The sequence below is a fragment of the Teleopsis dalmanni genome, chromosome 2 (genome assembly GCF_002237135.1).
Source record: "Teleopsis dalmanni isolate 2A chromosome 2, ASM223713v2, whole genome shotgun sequence".
Classification (NCBI taxonomy): domain Eukaryota; kingdom Metazoa; phylum Arthropoda; class Insecta; order Diptera; family Diopsidae; genus Teleopsis; species Teleopsis dalmanni.
The window spans coordinates 217,007,964-217,032,018 of NC_051847.1; the positions used below are offsets into that span (position 1 = coordinate 217,007,964).

At 30.3% G+C, this 24,055-nt stretch overlaps 1 protein-coding gene across 1 annotated transcript in view; it reads left to right on the forward strand.

Annotated features, from left to right (window-relative positions):
• LOC119676742 (hemicentin-1) overlaps positions 1–24,055 on the forward strand; it is a 437,106-nt gene that overhangs the window by 23,481 nt on the left and 389,570 nt on the right. Inside the window, exons 7-10 of the mRNA XM_038087998.1 lie at positions 7,110–7,258; positions 9,795–9,945; positions 12,904–13,106; positions 14,511–14,685. Of these exons, the coding sequence (XP_037943926.1) occupies positions 7,110–7,258; positions 9,795–9,945; positions 12,904–13,106; positions 14,511–14,685 (678 nt within the window). The remainder of the gene's footprint in view (positions 1–7,109; positions 7,259–9,794; positions 9,946–12,903; positions 13,107–14,510; positions 14,686–24,055) is intronic.

Below are 24,055 nucleotides of genomic sequence, written 5' to 3' on the forward strand. Positions count from 1 at the left end.
GAAAAAACCAAAATTTATTCAAATCACTTGTTCGGATGCAAGTAAGCAGCATTCACAAAATTGGAAAGAAAGTTTTTGGAAAAAATTCAACTGTTTTTTCCACTTTGAATCCTTTATGCAGTTGAAAATTGTTTATGGCTTACTCTATGAGTTGGCTTTCAATTGCACTTTGTTGCATTTGACTCAATTTGGAACAACCTCCAGTAGAGCAGCAAATTTTGACAAAGAAAAATTTATTAATAAGATAAGTACTTTACTAAAATCATACTTTTAGTTAAGAATAAAAAAAAATTTTTTTTAAATTGCTAAGATACATTTTAATCTACTATACATACGAATACAATATATTACAAACAATATGGCAAAAAAAAATATTTTTATTATTACAATTACATATAATTATAACATTCCAGACGGAAATGTTAGGTAAATAATCTAACATTTTGAACTATATAATTAGACTTCATATAAAATTTAGTAATTTAGCAGAGTCTAAAGTTAATTGTTCCAGGGTTTGTATGAAGTTGTCGAAGTAGTACAATCATTGCTTCTCAAGCTCAGAGCATTCATAAAGAACGTAGTTCGAACTTTCGATGTTCATTTCTTAAAATCGTCAAACGTAAAAATCAAAAATAATCGGGCCTTGCATTAGATCGCTTCGAAATAATAAGATAAAGTCCTTAAATGTACCTTACTTAACGAAATTAGCTTATTTATTTTATCCGTTTAAAAAACTGAAACCTTTTTTGATTACTGTTGGCTGACACCATTAAGCTAGTGATCTATAAATGTTTTGATCTGCTAGTTCCTAATGCCTTCATTTACGTTCCTTTTTGTAAGATCATAAAAGAGTTAAGAGTGTTATAAGAGCATGTTTACACCTCGTTCAGATTTAATTACGCGTCTTAGTTTTTTATGTTTTAGTGTTTTATGCACTAAGACGTATCAAAATACTAGAGTCCTGAAGTTCCTAATATATTAAGTATGATTTAGGCAAAGAACTATTATTTTATGAATAATCCATATAAAAAACTATATGGATTGAAGATCTTTTATTCTTTTGAATATATGTAGCATTTATGTACTTACATATCAGAAGTTTGTTTGGCTGTAATGTGGGTTGACTATATGATAGTATCTAGCTATCATTAGATTTCTTTCATTTAGATATAAAAAAAAATACTCTCCAACATTTTCAAATGCCGTTCACTTATTTTTGCTTGTAAAAGTTTTTCGTTTAATATTTATTTTTTTGAATCAGGCACCATAAATTGCCGTCCTTATTTAAATAATTATTAAAAGTCTTTTGTGTAAGTATTAGTGAAAACTTACTGAGGTTAGGTTATTATGGTGATTCTCATTACTATTGGTAATGGTACTAATGGTCATTACTATTATGGATACACTCATTACTATTGGTCGTAGCTACATTGGAGTATTTGAAACCATTTCGAACCTCTTATAAAACCTAAATTGCTCTACAAGGTGAGGCTTTATTAATAACTAAGATAATCGGAAACCAATAAACCAGTAAAAGTAATGTATAAAATTATTTTATACAAGTAGAATGGTTATAAGATACTTAATTTATGAAGTCTATTTCATTGATCAATAATATTTTCCCATGATAATTTATTGCGGCATAGTCGCCTAAATTGGTACTAATTTGCAATGAAATAATAACCATAATTAAGGGTTTGTTGCGGTGTATGTGCCTAAATACACACTAATTTACAATGAGATTATAAACATAATGAAATATTTATTGCAACGTAAATGCTTAAATAAATAGTATAAACAAAATAGTATAAGATAATTCAATATATTTCTGAGTGAACATCTTAATTACTCTGAGGTAAGGTAGTAGGTACATGTACGTACACAAGCACCAAATTTCTGTTTTTGCTGATATAGTACATTTTTTTATGTATTTATAAGTACCTTTCATAACTGATACCAAAAATTTCAGCCCTCTTAAAGTACGTAAACATTATCGAAAATAAAATATTTAAAAATTATTTAATATACAAAAAAGTTAACTCCATTCAGTACCATCATCTAAAAGTTTTTAATATATTGAAGTATAAACAACCTAATTATTTTAATATAAAAATCAATTAAAGTAAGAGAAAATTTTGAAATTTCAACTCACAACCTTCACAAAGGATGTGATTGATAGTAAGTCCGTGACAACTGCATAGAAAAAATTCAACGAAGTAAACTTAATATTGCACATATTCCTTTAAAGGATAACTTGTTGCATTTGAAATGCCTTTCACTTACTCGTTAAGAGTTGCGCCTGCAATGTACAAAACCAAGTCAGCCCATTCGCAACTACCTTGAAAACTATTAAAACGAAATACAAACTTCGCAAAGACTCCTTAAGCCAAAGGAACTTTAGCAATGCAAGGAGCAAAAAAATCTACTGAAAATTCTTAACAAAAATAAAAGTGCACAACGGTAGATGTCATAAGGACTAAAGCAACTGTGCCAACACTACACCATGAGTGGGTGGATGGATGGCGCCAGTGCTTAGCACAATTACATGGGAAAGTATTTGGATTTTTAGAACCCTTGAGGTGAAATGTGCCATCAAAAGTAAAAGAGTTTTTTCTTAGACTTTTAAATAAAAAATTTAAGTAACAAATTTTATATTCAAGTGCACAAGATATCGTAGGAGCTCACCTCTACATGGACTTCTCATGGAACTTTTCCTAAGCATTTTATTTGATTTGGCCAAATTACAAATTTTATGATATAGAAAAGTGAAATGATTTCACTTTCATACAAAAGTTTGCTTAAAAATATTTACTAATTTTAAAGTTACAGTTTGATTGTTATTAATTTTGAAAGAAATTATCCTTGGCTTCGTTACAAGAAATCACATCGTAAAGGACGTTTTCTGTTTTATTAGTCTAATATCTAAAATTTTCCTTTTGTGTTGGGATGCTGTTTGTTGAAGTGAAATAATTGCTGAAGGCACTACAAATTGTAAAGAAAATTTTTATTGATTGTTAATTTTCGAATCACTGAAAGAAATCAAAATAAAGGAATTGAAGAAATTTGCAAAGGATAAATCGGAAATCGAAGAGAATGGTACAGCATACAGGAAGCAAAAATAAAAGTCAATTCCGTTTTCTTTTGCTTGTTTGAGTTTTCCTTTTCTGTTATGGCGACAAAAATAATAGAAAATTATATCTTTTCATATAAAAACAAAGCTATTGCAATAAAAAAATATCTTCAATAAGAATAATACTATTATTGAAGGACTAAAAAGCGCTGATAAACAAACAAGAAACAATAAATCCAACGGCGATAACTGCAATGATAATTATTGGCAACACCAATAGGAAAATAAAGTGAGGGAGGAATGAGTTATTGTTTAGTGACGACAGTTTACAGTCCTCGCCAGAACTATTGTCTTTCTTTAGTTAAGTCTTTATAAAGAAGAAGTAGTTTAAATAAAGCACAAAGATATTGCTTATATATTTATCTATTCTAACTATTACTTATGTAGTGAAAATAATAGATATGCGAAAAGTGATGGGTGTGATGAATTATTAAAGTTGTGCTACGTAGACAGTCTCCAAAGAGCGTTGATGCTTCCTTAAGATCTCTTTTGTGCTGAAGATTCTTGAATGAATAATGAATAAAGGGATAAAGAATGAAAGGATGAAAAGTACCTAAAACTAATAGTTTGCTTAAATGAGTGATAGTGAGACTATCATACATTCCATAATTTAATATGATATATAGAGACTGTTTTAATATAATTATCATTATGTCAATTGATATAAATGATGAGAAGTCATGACACTCCTTAAATGAATATGAGAATAATTAAAAAAGCAAACCATATATAAACAAAGGAACTACCCACACATATATTCAAAAATATATAAAGACTAATTATAAGAAAGACAAAGAACTACCCACACATATATTCAAAAAGATATATAAACTCATCATACTAATAACATATAAACACTGGAGTAGTGCTGATATAGTATGGACATTATTTCCGTATATCAAATAACAAAAATTATTGCACTTTGTATTTGTTTTATTGTTTTTTCCTTGATATCCTGTTTCCGTTGGGCGCTCCTGTCTGTTTGTGCCAAAAATTGTCCTTTTTTTTATAATTTTCATATTATTCATTTTTTTTATTTTATTTTACAATCGTTGTCTTATATGTTTTATATTAGTTTGTTTACTTTTATTTGTGTCGTTACGGCAGGATTTTCATTAATAATTCATGAAATTTTTACGATATCAAGCGGAAGCGCCACCAAAGCCGCACGAATGAGTTTTTATGCTGATTTCCTTCAAGGAATTCTCTATTCAAATAAACAAGCCGTTTTTATGAGAGAGTCACTTTGAATCCGCAGTGAAATATCCTCGTGGTATTCAAAATATTGTGTCGTTGCCGTTTTTTTGTCCCTTAAAAGTCTATGTGTGAAAATCCTTCGGTACGTCTTTGGTCAAAGGATGTAGAGTAAAAATATTTGTGTATTTAGATGAAATGAAATTATTGTTATGAGCGACGTGTTTTAGCACAAAAGTCACTCGTGTGTAATATTTTACGTTATACGTTATACGGTGCCGTTTTTACTCCGGGATCACGGTTTTTGCTTTATTTTTAATATGAAAACATTTTGCTATGAAAAGTGAAAGCGTGTACTTTAAATTTATTAAAAAGTTTACAAAATATAATCTCAAATCCCAGAGAGATTTTGGTTGGAGTTCGGTGGATTAATTTAAATAAATATGAGCCATTGATGTTTGGTTTGCACGCATTTAGATTATCTACCATAAGTTTTGCACACCTTCGGATGGTTATAGCATATATACCTGAGGAAGCAAATATGGTATTTACTAAAAAGTGAAAGAAAAAATCTTTAAATTGACATATTGAATATTAGGTACAAAGTTTTTAAATGAAACTAAAACCTACACTTTGTTGGTGAAGAGCATGTAGCTTAAACTTAACATTAAACGAATGCAAATATTGGTCTTATTATCAGAGACCACCCATACTCTTTGAATATAGTTTTTGAATATCGATATAGTTCAATAGCAAACTGCGCTCAAATTATATTATATCAAATTTTCTACTCCTTATTAATAACACTAAACCAGTGGTTTTGGGAATAGTAGACCATATACCATTTAGCTTTAGTGAGCTATCATTGCTATACATTATTTAATTGCTGTACATTGCAGCTTTTATTCGTTCTTCAGTCTTGGAGTCATACATAGAGAACTTAAATATATAGTGCCTTGCTAGCAGATCTTTGCGAAACTCCTAAGTTCCTTCAGTTACTTGGAACTCCTTTTCGAACGATTGTTATTATATGAACATAAGGTGATTATAATAAAATATGTGTTAGTTTTTAAATAAGTAAGACACATTAAGTTAGTTAGTTAGTTTCGTTGTAAAAGATTTACAAAAAATGATTCGATGATCCGATTTACAAAAGTTCAGCATATAATTGGGTTGAGACATATACTACCGCGCTTATAAAAAAAAGTATTATTACTGTAAAGCAAAATAAGAACAAAGAAAAAACTCCAGAAAATTTATACTGATTTTGTTTCAAAGTGCACTAGAGAGCTATATATTCGAAATTTGTGAATGAATAGTAGAAGTTTAAGATGCTTAAGAACGAAACGGGAAAAAAACGGGGATATCATAAAAAGCTTTAGTCTATCCAGAGCTATAATTTGAAACAATTGAAACTTATTAAGCTTTGTTTACTTATTTTAATGCATCATGTGTATCATTTACATTTTAATGCTAATTTACTAATTCTATTATTAGGGCTATGTAGATTAGCTATTTTCTTGAAATTATTTCAATGACTGTACAAATTATTACACTAGAACACTTTGACGCTAAAACACTTCAATATCCTATCAACTTATCTGGTTATCAGTTATGTGGTATTAGATAGATAAGCTTATACTTTAATTCACCATCACAACTCCCCTAGATTATAGCACGGCAATGAACTAAACTAGGCTTGACCAGCTAAAACTCCTATAAATCGTATTTGCGAGGGCTCGTGGAGGAGACACCAAAACATCTGTTGTGCATGTGTACAAGCTTATAGAGATCTAAGTTTAAACTTTTGGTTTCCTATTTCTCAACTTACTCAGTGATATTTATAGTATTTCATTCTGATAAACTTAAATGTATTATACTTACATAGGTGAGTTGGAATGTATTAAAAACGACTTATATATTTGAAAAGATTTTACATACTTTTATTGACTCAGCGATATTCCCAATATTTGAATTTACCACATATGTTAGGTCATACTTTATATATCCTGTTCTAATATGACCAACCTTATAGGCATAAATACGAGGTAGATATCTGAAACCGATTTTCTTAACTGATTGAGAAGAGTTTGATCTTGCTTCCATTTCGCTAAATATCTACCTACCCTGTGAGTTGGGTTATATATAAAAACTACTTATATATATTTGTGAGGTGTATAATATATGTGTTTTTATAAATGCAATTCAGTAAGATGTGCATCGATTACTTTAAAGCTGTCTTTATATAAAAATATGAGTTCCACTTTTAGTATTTTAATTAAAGAATTTACAATGAACTGTTAAAAAAAAAGGTTTTGGCTTCATTGAAGATTTGTAAATTTTTTTTTGGAGAATATCTTAAATTTCCGCATATTTTAATATCAAATACCAATTTTGTTTTTTTTTTGTGTATTAAAGTAAAAAATACTCCGCATATTTGTTGTGAATACCACAAGCAGGACATCCGATGACAAACTGCTGCATTTTGTCAGCTATGCAAATGAAAAATGTTGCCCGGCTTACCATGCATCAGCATAGAAATTTCATGCTAAAGTGAACCATGTTAATTGCTTTGCTCAGGGCTATGTGTATTATGAGAGTATATGGACCGGAGTGTCCAAACACACGCATACACATGCACATATCAAATTTAAATACAAATTTAAAGCTCTAAACATAGTAAAACGTAGTAAAAAGGATACAGATATGCTCTTATGGCATATCTGCGTTTATCAGTGAAAGTTTTGCATATTTTAAACTTAAATTTATCTTTTCACTTTTGCAGACTCGCCACGTTGCAAGCCTGGCACTGAGCAAACCTCAATTGGAGCACTAAATTTGCACTCAATACAGGCAAAATGTGAAGTTGATGCCGATCCCCCAGACTCAGTTAAGTTCAGTTGGACGTACAATAACACGAGAAATGTATCACCGGTAAGTAAAATATAATCACATTTAGTGAAATGTCATGTTGAGCAGAAATGTTACACATAAGTGCTATTATCTAGAATTCATCACAATTTATTTGGAGTTTTCTTCCATAATGTAATATTTGAAATTGGATTTATTATATGAGAACTCATTAGTAATCATAGCAAATATAAATGTTATCCATAGAGATTTGTAAATATTCATAATAATACTTTGAATTTAGTGTCTTGCTTCTTGTGCTACTTCTAAAATTAATTTACAACGGTGCTTTCCTCAACATTTCAAGTCCTTCAAGCGCACAATAGCATCTATCAATTTTCATTAAAATCCACACAATCGATTTGTTAAAATATCGGAAGGCTTTTCCTTTATTGTCATAATAATTCTTAAAAGTTTACTTACTTACTTACTTACTTACTTTCTATGGATGGCAAGTAATTACAGTAACCAGAACCTTGCAGTACAGAAACAAGGACATGAATTCCTCGAGGACGTAATTATTACATTTCTTACGTTTTAACTAAAAGCGTATTTAATACACTGTTTCCTCTTGGTGAATGTACAGCATGACAAATGAAAGTAAAATGAGATTCCAATTCTTCTCTCCTCTACGTACTTTTAATTTCATTTCGAAATTTTCTGTCTACAATTTCGTATCCTCAAGGACATTTTTAACAATAATTTAAGTAAAAGCTTTTATTCGGTAAAGCAAAATACAAATAACTATACGGTATATTAATAGAGCAAAGGAAAAAGAATCAAATTAAAAAGGACAATAAAAGGAGGAACTCACAGGAGACTGTTACAATACAGCCAAACTGTACGTGACTAAATGAAACTTTAATCGAATTGCATAAATTATTTATTTTCGATTGAAAACGCTCGATGTTAAACTGAAAATCCCACGTGTGTGTGGCATGGAGACAATCTCGTTGCTTGTTGCTACTTGTTTTGTGTAAAATTAGGAAAAAATCCAAAAAAACACAAACGACATTTGAAAAAAATAGATAAAATTGAAATACAATTGTTAAATTTGTTGCAATATAGTGTGCGGTACCTTGTATCCTTGTATCCTTGTTTGCTGTTGTTTGCTGGGAACTCGTACATTGTCGCAACCAAAAAAAACACATTTTTGTTGCTGTTATTGCGATAGACATATAGCACTAAGTTGCTATATCGCAGCACTACGGTTGCCTCGTTGTTTGCTTGCTACAAGCACTGACATTTTAAGTTCCAAATGGAAAATCTATTATGTATACAGTTTAAAAGTGTTACGGAATAAATGAAAAACACATTTTGTGTGTACTTAAAGAAAATTTGACTAAAATGCTATAATTTTCATTGCATTATTTAAAAGTCCATTTCTGTTATGCCAAGGCAAACGGATTTAGATTTTATGTGCTAAAGCACATAAAATCAAAATCTAAACAAAGATAAAATAAAAATAAAAATAAATTTATTCAGATAAAACATTTTGCACAGATTTTGATGGGCTGTTTTAAATTTTTTATTGAATTGTTATATTAAAAATTCTAACTTAAAATATATCTCTTATCTATAGCAAAATATCATAGTGGTACTAATAGCAAAAAGGCCAACATAACTCTTTTATGAACACCGATTTTTTATTTCAATAGTTTATTTTTTTATATTTCATTTAGAGGTTTTTTTCGAAAAGTAGTGAACTGCAATAACAAAAAATTTTTTTTATATTATTTTAATTAATTGAATTTTTGGCTGACCATACAACCGTTTCGAGTATTACCAAATATACAGCAGTGGTCTTGGAAATAATTCTTATATTTAATTATTTGTAAATAATTTTTTGAGACTGCAAGTACCCAGAATCGAACTCGTGCCTTGCCAAATTTAAAGCTCAGAGTCAGTGTTCATTAGTGAACTGGGCCGTATTTGACTTTTATATTCGTAATTTTTTCTGGAGTTCTGTTAATTCGCTGTAAAAGTTTTTTTAACAAACTCACTTGCTGCATATATATAAGAACGAAATCATAAACTAGCTGTAGAATAATAGAATTAATTATATTTTTATTTTTAATTATAAATTTTAATACTGTTTTATACTACTACATTTATTTAAAATTATTTGTTAGTTATATTGTTACTATGTTAGTTGATGTCTATCACTGTCGTACTTATTGTTAGCTTATTATTATTTTATATTGATTTTATAAAACACGAGAAAAGTATAAAAAATGTGAACCAAAATTTTTTCCGTACCAGTCAGACCACCTGCCACAATAATTTATAATTCTTAGAGAATAATGATTTGAGTTCTGCTACAGCGGCCCCACATCTAGATAAGTTAAACCATATGCTAGTAAACATATATGAAGTTTGTTAGATATTGTTAGATTCAACATTTCTTCATTAAGTCATTATATAAATTTATATATTAATTCTAATTTAGTTCTTTTGTCTGAATTTTTTTATTATAATTGTGATTCTTAAAAAATGTTATTTACATGTAATTTAAACTAATTTAAATAAATTCGAATTTAACAATATATATACATTCTAGGTTCTCAACTCAAGAATACAATCAATTGGACTTGTAAGCACAATGACGTACTTGCCACAAACAGACTCGGAATTAATCACACTTGCATGTTGGGCTAGCAATGCTGTGGGACGACAAGTCATACCCTGTCTAGTACATATTTTACCAGCAAGTAAGTGTTATCCTCCTTATATTTATATATCACTTAGAAAAATATTTTTTTTAAAAGACTTACCATATAGTGGGAATATTTTAACTATCTCAGTATCTTAGTCTTATAAGTGGAACCAGGGATTTTCAGATGATATGTGGTGCTTAATAAAATGTTGTGTAACTTTGTTCTGATGTTTGTTGGAATTTGCAATTAAAAGAGAAATGTTTTTTGCTAAACTTCAAAAATCCCTTCGCAGAACCTTTGCATTATGTCAAGAATATTAAAAAAGCCTTAGCCTGGTCAATATATCTTCAGGAACATAGAATGTAGAGAGAGCACAAGAATTTTCTAAAAGTAAAGTGTAGTAGGAACATATCGATTCATTTTATGAACTAGTCCAGTCTCTTTAAATAGAAATCTGTACTATCACCTGATATTAAAAATAAAATTAAAAATTAGTATATTGTAATCCCACCTGCTTAATGCAAGATTCGACTGTGTTTAGTAGATAACCAAATAGAAAATAACGTTGGGCTATGAAAAATATAAACATAGCCAAGTTATTATTATCAATAACTAAATTCCTATTATGCAGAGTATGAATCAAATTGATAAAATATATGCTAATGGATCATTAGCCAGACAACATGACGAAAAATTAATTATCCTAATTAATCAGACGAACAAATAATGAAATTGAAGAACTACTAAAAAACGAGAATAGGTATAGTGAGATATATTAAGTCGCAAAGGTTACAATGGGCTGCTCATGTAATAATAATTGGACCGGAGTGAAAGCCGAGCAGCATATACAACGCAAAGCCGATGACAACCAGGCACAGAAGTAAGCCAAGAATAAGACGAAATGAGAATGTGTATGGTGATGCAAGAGGGATTGAAGTACTGAACTGGAAGAGCGTAGCAGAAGATCGGAACATATGGAGGTAGATCGTGAGGAAGCCCAAGGTTCACACTGGACTGTAGTGCCAAATAAAATAAATGTTGGAATAAAAAAATAATTGAACACTTTATAAATAACTAAAGCAGACTAGATTGGAACATTCTATTATGGAAGTCAACAAAGTAATGAATCTGGCAAGTATGACATGTATAGATCTTCCTAAAATAATCTCTGCTTTAAGTGGTTTCAAAACTTCGAATCTTTAACTTGGGTGTATGATAACAAACTAGCATCTAAATGCCGCTTAACAAGGAAAGTATGTTACCACAAGGACCACCCCATCATACAGTGTGTAAATAAATAAATCTTATAAAAAAATATTAAAGCATAACTGCAAACTATTAAATACCAAAAATTCAATTCAAAAGTAATCGAACTCACGTTTCGAGCAGAAGTATCTCAAACACAGCAAAACATATTTACATATGCATATTGTGCATTCGTGAAGATCGTCATTTTATCTCAGAATTACAATCGAAATAGAAAATATTTTGCAAACTCAATTTCGTGTAAAAATATAAACTGAAAATTCTATCTGCAGACTGCGGATTCATTCTTGAAACTATCTCTTGTGAAAGTATCTCAGCAATTCAAGTGCAAATGCGACTCAGCAATAAGTGCATGTGTTATTGTCTAGTTACCGTTGTTATTGTTGTTTCTATAGTTGTCGTTATAGTTGTTGTTGTTATATAAAACTAAATTATAGATAGTTTTACTTTTCCTGTTACTTTTGAAATTATTTTCCTTTTTTATTTGCCAGCAATTTTTAAGTATTTATTTTGTATCAATTGCAATTTTGCAATTTTATCTACTCGCACTGTGCAGAGCACAGTGACATTGCTCGTAGCTGCAATTGTTGCCACAATTGTTGTTGCAAATGTAACTGTTGCAATTTCAGTTGTTAACATCGCACAGCTCCATGGTTGACGTCGTTGTTATTATTGGCGGATATATTGATATTACCAACCCAAATTGCTTTTTTAGTTATGCTGCAGAAATGCAATTGTGGCAAGTTGATAAGTTTTTAGTTAGGAAAAAAAGTATATTACTCTGTATTACAGAAAAATTTATTTTTGTAGTATTTTTTTGCTGTTGTTTGTTATAGTTACTCTTTGCCAATAGAATTTTGTAGAAGTTTAAAGTACTCGAATTGTTTCATAGCGACTCCGGTGTATATTCACACACGCAAACACCGATTGGGCCATATGAGGCGTTACCAATTGTCATTCCACGCTTGGAATTGCGTTTGAATCAGATTTTTGTGGTAGCAATACCACATCCAATACGCAACCAGACACTCGCATGCAACTGCCAGTTCAATCAACCACAGACTCGTTTGTGCATAGATTTTGATAGCAATTGTCAACCATTTAACATTTTACACAGTAGAACTTGATTATCTCCGTGAATTTGCGGTTTTAATGCTGAACTTATTTTTGAACTATCCACTAAACTATACTTTTTTCTAAACGCACAATTGAATTTGGTGTTTTTTTTTGGATGCAGTTGACGGAGATGACTATTAAAAATACTTCAAATATTTGAATTCATGGATACTTCTCTCTTATAGACGGAGTTTCATTATGACACGATTGAATATTGAAAATAATATTTGATTTACACAATACGCTTAAGTACTTAATAAAAAGCAACGATCTATATAAGCATATCACTGTTCACATATCGCAAGCACCTCTGCCACTAGTCCTTCTATGTTTTAAACAATTGCTGTAAAAGCGTTGATACATACATTGCATAAATACATCGACGCGTCAGATATGCAAGGTAGATGTTTTGCTCTTCATAATGCTTGGACTGAGTTCAAAACCAGAAACTTTTCCACAATTTGTAGCAGCAATGTCTCTAGTTTCTTGTACAGTAATAGGTTACTCTGATACTGGTTATATATCGAAAATACAATTAAATTAAATATAGAAATATAGAACTTTCTATAAATCATTATAAACAACCTTTTACAATAGATCAACTAAACATTTCATTTCTATAATTTATAGATCCACCCGAGGCACCCAAGGCCTGTGAAATACGTAACGACACAGTTCTAGAAGTAGTGTGCATAGCAGGCAGCGATGGTGGACTATCACAATATTTTCTACTCGAAGTTATTGGCGGAGATCCATTGTATAGCAGCGACTCAACGCGTAACTTTGCCGACAATGTGCTTGGCGATAACGAAATTTCTACTTTGAATGATCAGGTAAGTAAGATAAACTTATTGATTACAAAAAAGTAAGAAAAAAAATAATAAAATAACCCAAATCAAAACGATTTGAATATTTTTTTGACACATAATGTACACAAAGTTTGTTGCTTCTTATTCGCTTCTTCATAATGTCCTTCCTAGAAGCTCATAAATATTTCAAAGTGTTTTCGGCATAAGTTTTATGCTTTTAAGCTTATTTTAAAATTTGCCACACTTGAGAGCATTTCCAGGCCCGTACACATATGAATTGTATACGATTTTGTAACTGAACTAGTCAATTATTGTTTGCTCAGTCATTTGACTTTTCTGCCTCAATTATTGATATGCTCGATATCTACAAATGACAGTAGTGGGAACTTTGAAGTAAATTGCTTTTAGGTCATAAAAAGAGCAACTTAATTGCTGTTATAAGTTTCGACATATGTTGTCGACACAGAACATATATTTTAACCCTTTTTATTGCCAACTTCCATTCCGAGTTACGTACGCTTCTGAGTTGAAATCGCTTTTCAGCATAACAAGTTCACTTAATAAATAAAATATTTTTGTTAGCCAACAATTTAACAAAATGTCATATAAAATTTTCAAAATAATTTTAAAATATTTTTCACAGTGTATTAGTTTCATAGTTTAACTTTCGCATGAGCTGACACAACGCACTCATCGGCAATCCTGTCCGAGTGCAGAATGGACAATGAACACTGAACACTGAACAATGCTAAACAACAGAACAACACAAGTAAACACACACGAATATCCTAAAAAAAGGACAATAACATAAATCGCCGAAAGGATATAAATTATTTCTGCTTACTTGAGTAGGAATTTGTGCGTAGCAAATAAAATATCTTTCAAAGTATGCTTGTGTGCTCCGTTGCATGTTGAACTATAAGGATATGCAAGGCTTAAAAGTAATATGTATGCTTAAAGTTTGTTGTCTTTTGATTATATGACCATTTATACAAAATCTCTCGAAACAATAATAAACAAGAAGCACCAACAAAAAATATGAAAATGGCAAAAGGAAGACAATAATTGGTAGCAGCATGAAGCAAAGTTTTTAATAGAATTTTCAGGCATGAATAATTATTAGCATAACTTACTCGAATTGAATTCGGTACAGCATACGTACAGAGACAGACAGTCCACACATCCACTTATAGAAAATGTGAAGAAGTCATAATAGATGATTTCATTTTTAATAGAATTTATAATAGCAAAAATAAAGAAAAACGAAATAAGAAAAACGAATACCTATAATTTAATAGATTTTCTTTTGTCATCTTTAAATGCTTGAATGCACTTTCTCGGCTAATAAAGTTCTAGATTCATACCTAGCATTTGCCTTCTTCAAATTGCTTATTTAAAATTACATTTTTTCCTCTTGCATATTTTTAGGCAACCTCAGCACCAATATTTCGCATGCAAGAACCAAATCCGCAATTTCGTTTAAATAATCTTGAACCGGGACGAGAGTATCAATTTTTAGTTTATGCTGTCAATGCAAAAGGACGCAGTGATCCGCCTGTGGTTATAGAACGTGTACGTGTAGCCGCACAATTGGGTCCGTACGGTAAGTCAGAAAAGTTACTAAAATTGCTTTAAGGATACAATAGCAAAACTGGCACATGATGGACAAACTTAATTGTATGCAATTTGTGCAGTGAATTAATATCATATTAGAATATTAAAGAAAATGTAGTTTTACTAACAGTATTTATAAGTTATATATAAAAGCAATAAAAGTTTAATTTTAACTATACTCTTTATAATGAAACTATTTTCAAGCATTTCTGTAAAGCAAATCACTATCCAGTATATTAAAGTCAACTTATTGATTATAATAAGAGAAGGACAAACATATGTGTATACTATTCTTTGGTGATTAACCTTATAATATTATCAGTCAAGTTTTTTAAAACAGTTTTACAAATGATTTATTTTAAATAAATATTTAAAAGTTTTATACAAAAGTTTTCTGTAGAAGCGTTTTTGTGTAGCATCGTTTTCGGTGCTATTAGCTGGCACTTTTTTGATATAAAATTTTAATTTTTTTTGAGTTGAGTACCACCAGCTGATGCTTTGGTTATATTTTATTTTTTTCTTCCAACTTCTTCTTCTTCAGCTTTATTTTTGAATGCTGCTAGCTCACACTTTGACCTATTTATATTTTCTATTTGTGCCTTTTTTTATAATGCTACTAACTGACACTTTGGCTGTTTTCTATTCACTCATTGTATCAAGTCTTATAAGTTTGTACTTTGACTGCTCGCTACTATAATGTGTGACTACTTATATTTATCTAGTTTAGCAGTATTTTCATTTGTGAGTTCTCTAAGAAAGTCGTGAAATAATGAAATAATCGTGAAAAGTTTGACAGTTCCAAACTGAGACCTCCTCTTCTCATTGCCATACTCAAGTAACAAGGAGGCAAAATATAGTAACCACTACTTCTGATATTACTCTATATGCTGACCTTACTATACCATGGCTTAATATTAAGCCTATGTGCTATCTGCTAAGAAACAATCGCTAAAATGCAGAAGTCACTCTATATCTATTCCTAAACAAAAATAGAAAAAGTAATGGACGAAATACTTTAGTGATTAATAAAGTGGACTTCCGCTTCTCGTCGGAATATAGTATTTTTATGAAATCATTGCAATATTGCAGCGTCCTGGTTGCACTATAGTAAACACGTAATCCCGAATAAAAATATAGAAAATGATTAATGGAATACCACACCGTTAAAGTATCGGCATTATAACACAGTAATCCGTTACGAATTCTGTAGGTATATAACTAATTTAAAGGATAGTTTTTTCTAATTTGTTTTTTAATTTCTGAAGTGTTTTTATTCATTAAATTTTATAATACTTAAACCTCTGGTATTTCGATTTTATGATTATCCATTCACTACTTCGTTCAATCTAACTTCTAAATATTCCTAACCACATAGAAACTTTAAAATTATTTCTCAATGCCTTTATCTATTTTTATGCACAACTATATACTTATTTTTACCAGAAAATAAACTAAATAAATTATTTAAAGGAATTACAAGGTTCATTCTATGCTTCAACACATTTTCAAATCAACGCAAGTTTAACTAAATCTGCGCAATCAGATGCTGCTAATACACACAAGTCAGCATAGACGAGCACAATCGTTCACACGTACAGATTTTTCTTCTTGAAATTTTTATATCTTTCTAAAACCAGCCAAGCTACTCCTGCGTTTCGCCCTGTCTAGCTAGTATTCATACGTGTTTTCACCCACACATCCCATTTCTAATCCAGTGACTGAGTTATTCACTGAAGCGTTAATAACATTTTTCATCAATTTCGTTGGAAAATAGCAAAAACAGCAATGAAAGAATAACCACACTAAACTAAAGGCTAAAATAAATTTCTTTTCTTAACGTGGATTTTCTTGAAAGTACATTTATGTAGCACATACATGCTACATATGTACATCAATAATATGTGCGTTTTGTAGTATATGCGTGTATGCATTAAGTGCCCTACGCAACATCTATTAGAATTCAATTGCTCAATATCATTAGTAACTGGTATTGATATATTGACGATTTTATATATATTGAATTGAAAGAGGTACATAAAGTTTTATTTTTATATAATTTGATAAAGAGAATTCAATGGAAATAGAGATTCTATAGCAAAATTTATTCAATTAGTGTTTCAACACCTCGTAACGTTATTTGAAAACAAAACATAAGTAACATTGGGCGACAAATTTACTTGCAGATATAACACAAATCTTAGTATCTTTTCTTTTCTATATTTTGGTTCTTTTTGTGGAAAACTTCATCAAAAAAAATTAATTCGGTACACACTCTTGAAGAAATATCAAAATGTTTTTTTGATTTTTTCTACCTTAATTATTCAATTGCTTTTCTCAGAAAATATGAGAATGTGACACGGGATATATAATATTTGAACTTAGTTTGGATCTATCAACTCTTCATGCGAACTTTCTTTACAACACTAGTAACACATACTCTACATATTTATTTTGTTCTTCCTTCTAATCCAAATACTTATCTTTGAGACTTCTCATTTGTATTCAATTTGGATTAGCAAATGACTCGCACTTTTTGGCATAGTCTTCGAATATCTTCCCATTATCAAAGGCAATTATTATCCTAACCTATTAAAACAATTATCTTCTGCTCTGCTTAGAAAAATTCACGTAACACAGGGAGGATTTGCCGATATCCATTCTGCCATACTCTATATAAAAAACAGGCGTTGTACATTAAAATGTGAATTACCAGGTTTTCCCAAAGTCACAAAAATGAGGCATATCCTGAGAAAGAAGTTAAGATGCTAACTGTGATCAATTCCATTTAATCACAATTCACCTGAAGTCACTCAATTTATATAATGCGATTTTTTTCCATGTATAACTTTAAGCTCTTAATAAAACGAGTTCCTTTTGATTTACTATTAAAAATGAATACCCGATACAACAACTAAGTCATATTAGGATAGTCGGTCTATATTATTAACAAATGTTCCAGATTATTTTATGAGTTATTCACATTTAAGCAGCCAACTCTCCAAAGCCTAGTACTAATATTTATTTTGAAGGAATTATTGATATAAATTTTCTTTTCGAAAGAATATTCTACAATGCTAAAATCTGAGACATTTAGAAAAAGCAACTTATGTGTGAGTTTGATGGGAAAAAAGCCAGTAATAACTGCAATCAGTCAATATTTCTAGCTATCAGCAGGAAATAAGTTGTTTGTTAGTCATAATTTCATCTTTGTCTTACATACCGCAGCACAAACCACCTTTAAAAATACTTAGTGTTCAGTGTTCTTTTAGGCACATTCAGTGGTGTGTGCACCGGTTCTGCCAAACTATTTCATTTAACAAATCTTTTTAGCAGCAGTTTCTGTTTTGAACTTCTCTCCAAGAATCCGGTAATAGTGTTCTTGTGCCGTTTCTCAAAGTCGTTGTTTCTGATTTTGTCGACTATCTATAACGTTAAGGCTCTGTTAATCGATAAGTACCATAACGACTTCAATCAAAGTGAAATACACAACCAACCACAACTGTGTATTTGATAGGAACGAAATAAACAATAGCGGAAGACTTTGCTTATTTCGTTATAATCAAATGGCTTAAGTTGGCTTAAGTTCTTATCATACGTACCGGCTAACTTAGCCTTTATGATGCCTGATATTAGAACCTGATATTAGAACCTGATATTAGAACCTGTTTTTAGAGCCTGATATTAGACTCCTATATTTGAACCTCAATTGGAGTCCAATAATCCGATAGTTTGCCATTAGCAGTCTATATGTCAACCAATTGCAAAAACTTCCTTTCAGTAAAATGTCTAGTCTCTAAAAAGCATCCTATATGTCAACCAATAGGAATATGTCAATAAAAAAATATAGAAGCAGTTTACATATAATTTATATTTCAAACTCAATTAAACCTCACCAAAATGTGTATCTTCCCAAATTTTCAATAATGTCTCTATGGTACATGACAATGCTTGCTTCCATTTACAAATACATAGTTTTTCACATAAAGAGCTACAAAATACTTATTACCTTTAAATCGTTTCTCAAAGCCTAACTTTTCGAAAACTAAATTGCATTTACATATACAGTTTATATTTATATAAAATAAATCGATTATTCACATTCTATACAAGATTTATTAATCTCTTTTTCGTTTAAAAATTCATTGAATATAGTCCTTTCTGGTAATGACAGCCGAGTCTCCTTGACCTAAAGTACAGCACAACTCACTTGTAAATCATTCCCCACAGGATACACTATATCATTATTTGTGTTCTTATGTTTATATTTATTTAATGTTTACAACTTTTTATATTAGCATACCATAAATACCAAGCCACGCACTTACTATATGTAGGTAGTTAATACATACATATGCATATACTTACATACATCAAATAAAACATATAACAAACAACAGAAGCAACAGAAAAATACTCATAATTTTTATGAATGTGTTTTGTTTCTCAACCTCAAACTGCTCACACAGATACTTTACACGCACACATGCAGAAATAGAAGCAGAAGCAGATGAAAATATAAATTTGTTGGAATTTTTCTTTATATTTTATTTGAGTTTTGATGTTTCGGTTCAACTGCTACAGAAAAATTGTTATTAATCAATTCTCTTGTTTTACTAATTTTGGCAATAAAAATGCTTTTAAGCACAAATTGATGAATGAATTGCCTATTGATTCATTAAAGTGTATTTACGTACTGTACTCTCTTTCAGTGAATAGAGGCCATTTTAGATAAATTAAAAGAATTGATTTTTGATACAATTTGGCTTCTGTGGACTTTCAATAATAAAGTAAAGTTCCAAATAATTTTTAAGCATTTATGTGTGTGAAAAGGTTTCTTTATGTACTCATATTTCATAACAATGTACCCTTAAAATTTCCTAAAATTACAAAATCTGTTAAAATTTTAAAGCCTTAAATTCTTCGTAAGCTGCTTTGCTTTGCTTCTGAGACTGAAATTGCTTCTATTTTTAGTTAAATTTGCAAATTCCGAAATTGCGTCAAGGCATCCTTGGTTAAGGAATTCTGTTGTACTTATTTCGAAGGCTTTTGAGGTATTTTTGTGCTTTCATAAGAATTATGCCGAATTGCAGCCCCGAACAGGTGGCATTGATGTAGACGATATTCTTATTAAAATGTCACGAAAATTAAATATTGCGATGGCAGGATCTTATTAAGTCGCGCTTCAAGCACTCGATAAATAAATAAAAATAAATTGACTTATAATGTACTGGAAATATCCTTATGGAAAATCAATTTCGGAAAAATTAATTTAATTAAAATATTGAAATTGCAGACTGTTTGTCTAAAACCTTAATATTTATTAGAAAATTTCTTTATAAAGATTTATTAAATTTAAGTATTTAATATAACTAAATTATATTGAAATGTTAAATTTTGTGTTTATATTATAACTTAAAAATTTCAATTTTTAGTTTGTAAAAATAGGATATATCCTTATTTATAACATATAATATATATGTATAGTGTATTTTACAAGCAAACATTATGGGCTGTATACTCAATTTATTTAACTTAGACTTAACATTTATATTATTATTGAAAAGAAGGGATAATGCACTGCTTCCAAAAAGATCTATTGTGCCCCTTAGTCTGATTAAAGTATTTCTCCAAGTCCGATTTCTTTAATGAAAGACAGTATAGAGCCTTTCTTTCCTAGTCTTGAATCCCTAACTTGGATAGGTGTTATTCAATCTGTATTCACCGGTCCATAATCCCGCAATAATTCGTAGGTTATTTTTTGATTGTGCTATGCAATCTTTTACGCGTTATAGGTTGTAAACGCTTAAAAGTTTACAACTTAAAAGCTTTTTAGATTGTGATAGTCCTGATAGCCTTTCCCAATAGAGTTCTCCTTCTTTGTAACATTTGTATCTTATATTACAATCTTGTATAAAAAGCTCATACTCAATAAAAAGTAACTAACAGTATAGAAAATGTTGCACTTATTTTAACTTGATTTGATGAAAAATGTAAAGCTTGTCAAAATACTTACGAATCAGTCGTGGACATATGGAAGATTATATCCACATCCGCGATTAACACGAGTACGCCTCATCTCGTTAATATTCAAAATTGTCCTTCAAATTTGGCAGTTATCAAATAAAAATAAATGCATTAATATTTTCCTCACTACACCACAAACCTTTATCATCAACGATTTATCATCATCTAAACTCCTTAAAAAGCATATGGTACATATTGGTGTGTCAATAAAATGAATAAATGCTTCTTCGTATCTGAGGAAGAATGAGGTTGTAATATACCGGATATGAGTCTTTCTTTTCCCAACTAGACGGATTTTGAAAAAAACTTACTTCAATATCTCCGATTTGACTGATATTATTTAAATGAGTTGCGCTTATAAAACAAAAAAGCTCCTATTGTTGTCAAACATTTTTAATTTTTGTTATAAGAAATACGGGCCTCAGACACCTAGGCAGAGATGTCGAAGAGCCATATTGTTAGATAATATTCATTATATATGGCATCATGACTATATATATTTTTTTATAAAGTAAATTTCCCAAAGTAAATATCTAACTATGAGCAAGATTCTGATCTTTCTTTCTTTGTCGCTGTCTCTTCGTCTCTGCTTCTTTATCACCATCTCTTTTTTTTCTGTCTCTTTGCTTTTGTCTCTGACTCTTTGTTTCTATCTCTTTGTCTGTTTGCCCCTGTCTCTATGCCTCTGTCTCTTTGTCACTGTCCCTTTGCTTCTGTCTCTTTGTTTTTTTACCTTTATCTCTATCTCATCGTCTCTTTGTTTCTTTGCCACTGTCTCTACGCCTCTGTCTCTTTATCTCTGTCTCTTTGCTCCTGTCTCTTTGTTTATTGCTCTTTATCGCTGTCTCTTTGTCTCTGTCTCTTTGTTTTTGTACAAACTTGATTGACAAACCAACAGTTGAGGAAGTTTACGCCATATAGCTTTCCAACGAAATATGTAACGGTGATTATAAAAGGAACTATCTTTAGGTTGATAGAATATTCAACACGTCATCCATACACTTCTCGTTACAGAAAAAACCATATAGAAATCATTTCTGATCTCACTGATTACTGATAAGACATATTCATTCGTAAATAGGTTCCAAAAACGTATTTTTGTTTAAGACGAGATACCATTTTTCCTTTTTTATATATAAGATAAATATGATCACAACACACTGCATACATTTAAATGCTTGAGTGGCACGTACTAAAATCATAAACTCTGTATGAACTTTTTTTCTGAAGTCACTAAATTAAACATGAAAAAAATTATCATAAAAATACTTATACTGAGAAAAAAGTAGTTAAAAAAGTTAATGGCAAAGAAACTTTTGCCTTTTCGTTAAAATAGTTGAACACAAAGATCCTTGCTTTTGACTCTAAATTTTCGTGTAAGTTGTTCAGGTAAATAACACAAAACTCTTTAAAATGTTACATACACAATTGAAATTTCAATTGGAACAGAAAGTCAACATACATAGGAACCATTTAATTATACATATTTACATTTATGTACATATCTACATATATTTTTATTCATTTGAAGTGTGCCATTGCCCTGAGGCGAAACGAGTAGAAACACAGCAAAACACATTAATTTACGCAGTTTTTTGCAGGCAACTGTGCGGAAGTCGGTTGCTTTTGCTTTCCAAAATGAATTTCCTTATCAAAAACGTATTAAACCTCAGCAATATTGCGACTGTTAGGCATGAAAATATGTTCAAAGATTAATGGCGAAATTTTCGTAATTGCTGAGCATGTGTATGACTTCCAAAGGAATACCTAGAAAGAAAGTTGAACATTAAAGAAAGTACACTTTATTATGTAGTATTCGTAGTAGTCCGTATGTGAAATGTTATTGCTCTCAATGCTTTGTACTGTTTTCGGAGTAAAATAATAATTAAAATTTTAAAATTCTTAATATCAAATAATAGAAATTTCAGAATATTCACAAAAATTTCTTCAAATTATCGAAATTAAATACGGATAACACGTCACCCAAATTACTTGAAACCTTTCGAAGCAACAAAAACAACAAATCATTTTCTATTACTTCCTTTTAACTCCCTTTAAACCTTCCCTAAAACATTCACACTCATTTAATAAAGAAAAGGGTATGAAAATTTAAATGCCAGATGATCCTATTAACCTTCTGCTTTTCAAAAACATTACCTCTCAAAATAATAAATCTACCGCGCCGAAATCTTAAACTGACCTTTTCGATAAATTGCCCAACGATAGAAAAACTCCTACTTGTTGGCTGTCATCTTTTCAATATTAAATCAATTTTAAAATCGCCATGAAATTTATCGCCCACCACCGCAGAACAAGCAGAAGGCAGCCGAAAATAAAGGATAAAGGCATTATTTTTTCAATACCAACAAGACTGGCCTTGAGAAATACGTGAAATAAGAAGCTAAAAAGGAATTATGCGAGTATGAAATCCTTTAAGCAGCCCAAGGTGATATTTTAGGAAAAAAAATTCAATATAAAATTATACAAAAGAAATGAAATGAAATAACAAAAAACATAAAACAAAAATAAAAAATAATAATAATAATAAATAAAATCTAATACATTACATTGCAGAAGAAATATGTTGGCCGCAGGTGAAAGCAGTTTTCGCTTTAACACTCAAAGAGTAAACTTTCTGATAACCTAGCAGCCATGTCTTTCGCCAAATCTTCCATTTTTTTCCTTGACTTTGGCTTGTTCGTCTTTTTTGTTGTTGTTTGCTGTCACAACATTCCACCACTTGGCCATATTTCATTTTTGTCTTGATAGCTCATCGTTTTCCACGGCGTTGTGTTTCCTTTTACCTGTGCTGGTACCTGTCACGTTGGCAAATGAAGCGGAAATGCCTCGTTGAGCAACACAGAACACAATTAGAAAAACAAATGAAAAACACCTCCCTAATAAATTTTAACCAAAATGGATCCTACATCCTTGATTTGATCATTTTGATGTATCCTTTTAGGAATTTTTAAATAAGTTTGCTGCAAATGTTTATTGCTAACGTAAAATAAGGAAGCGAATAAAGAAATTAAAATATTTATTTAATTATAGATAAAAATATTTATCTATATTTGTTTCTTCTTAATAGTTTATAATGACTCACTATCTACGAGTATAGCACTAATTATATGCTTGCAAGATCTGTTGTTAGAATATTCCGCTCTCATGATGAAGCATCGAAACATTTACAACTTTATGTTAAAAAATCTATATAAAATATACTAATATACTTACCTCGAGTATCTGAATGAATAAAGGACTTTAATAGAGTCAGCTATTTGAGGTAACTGGTTCCATTATACTATGTATCCATATGAAATACTTTCAAGATATAG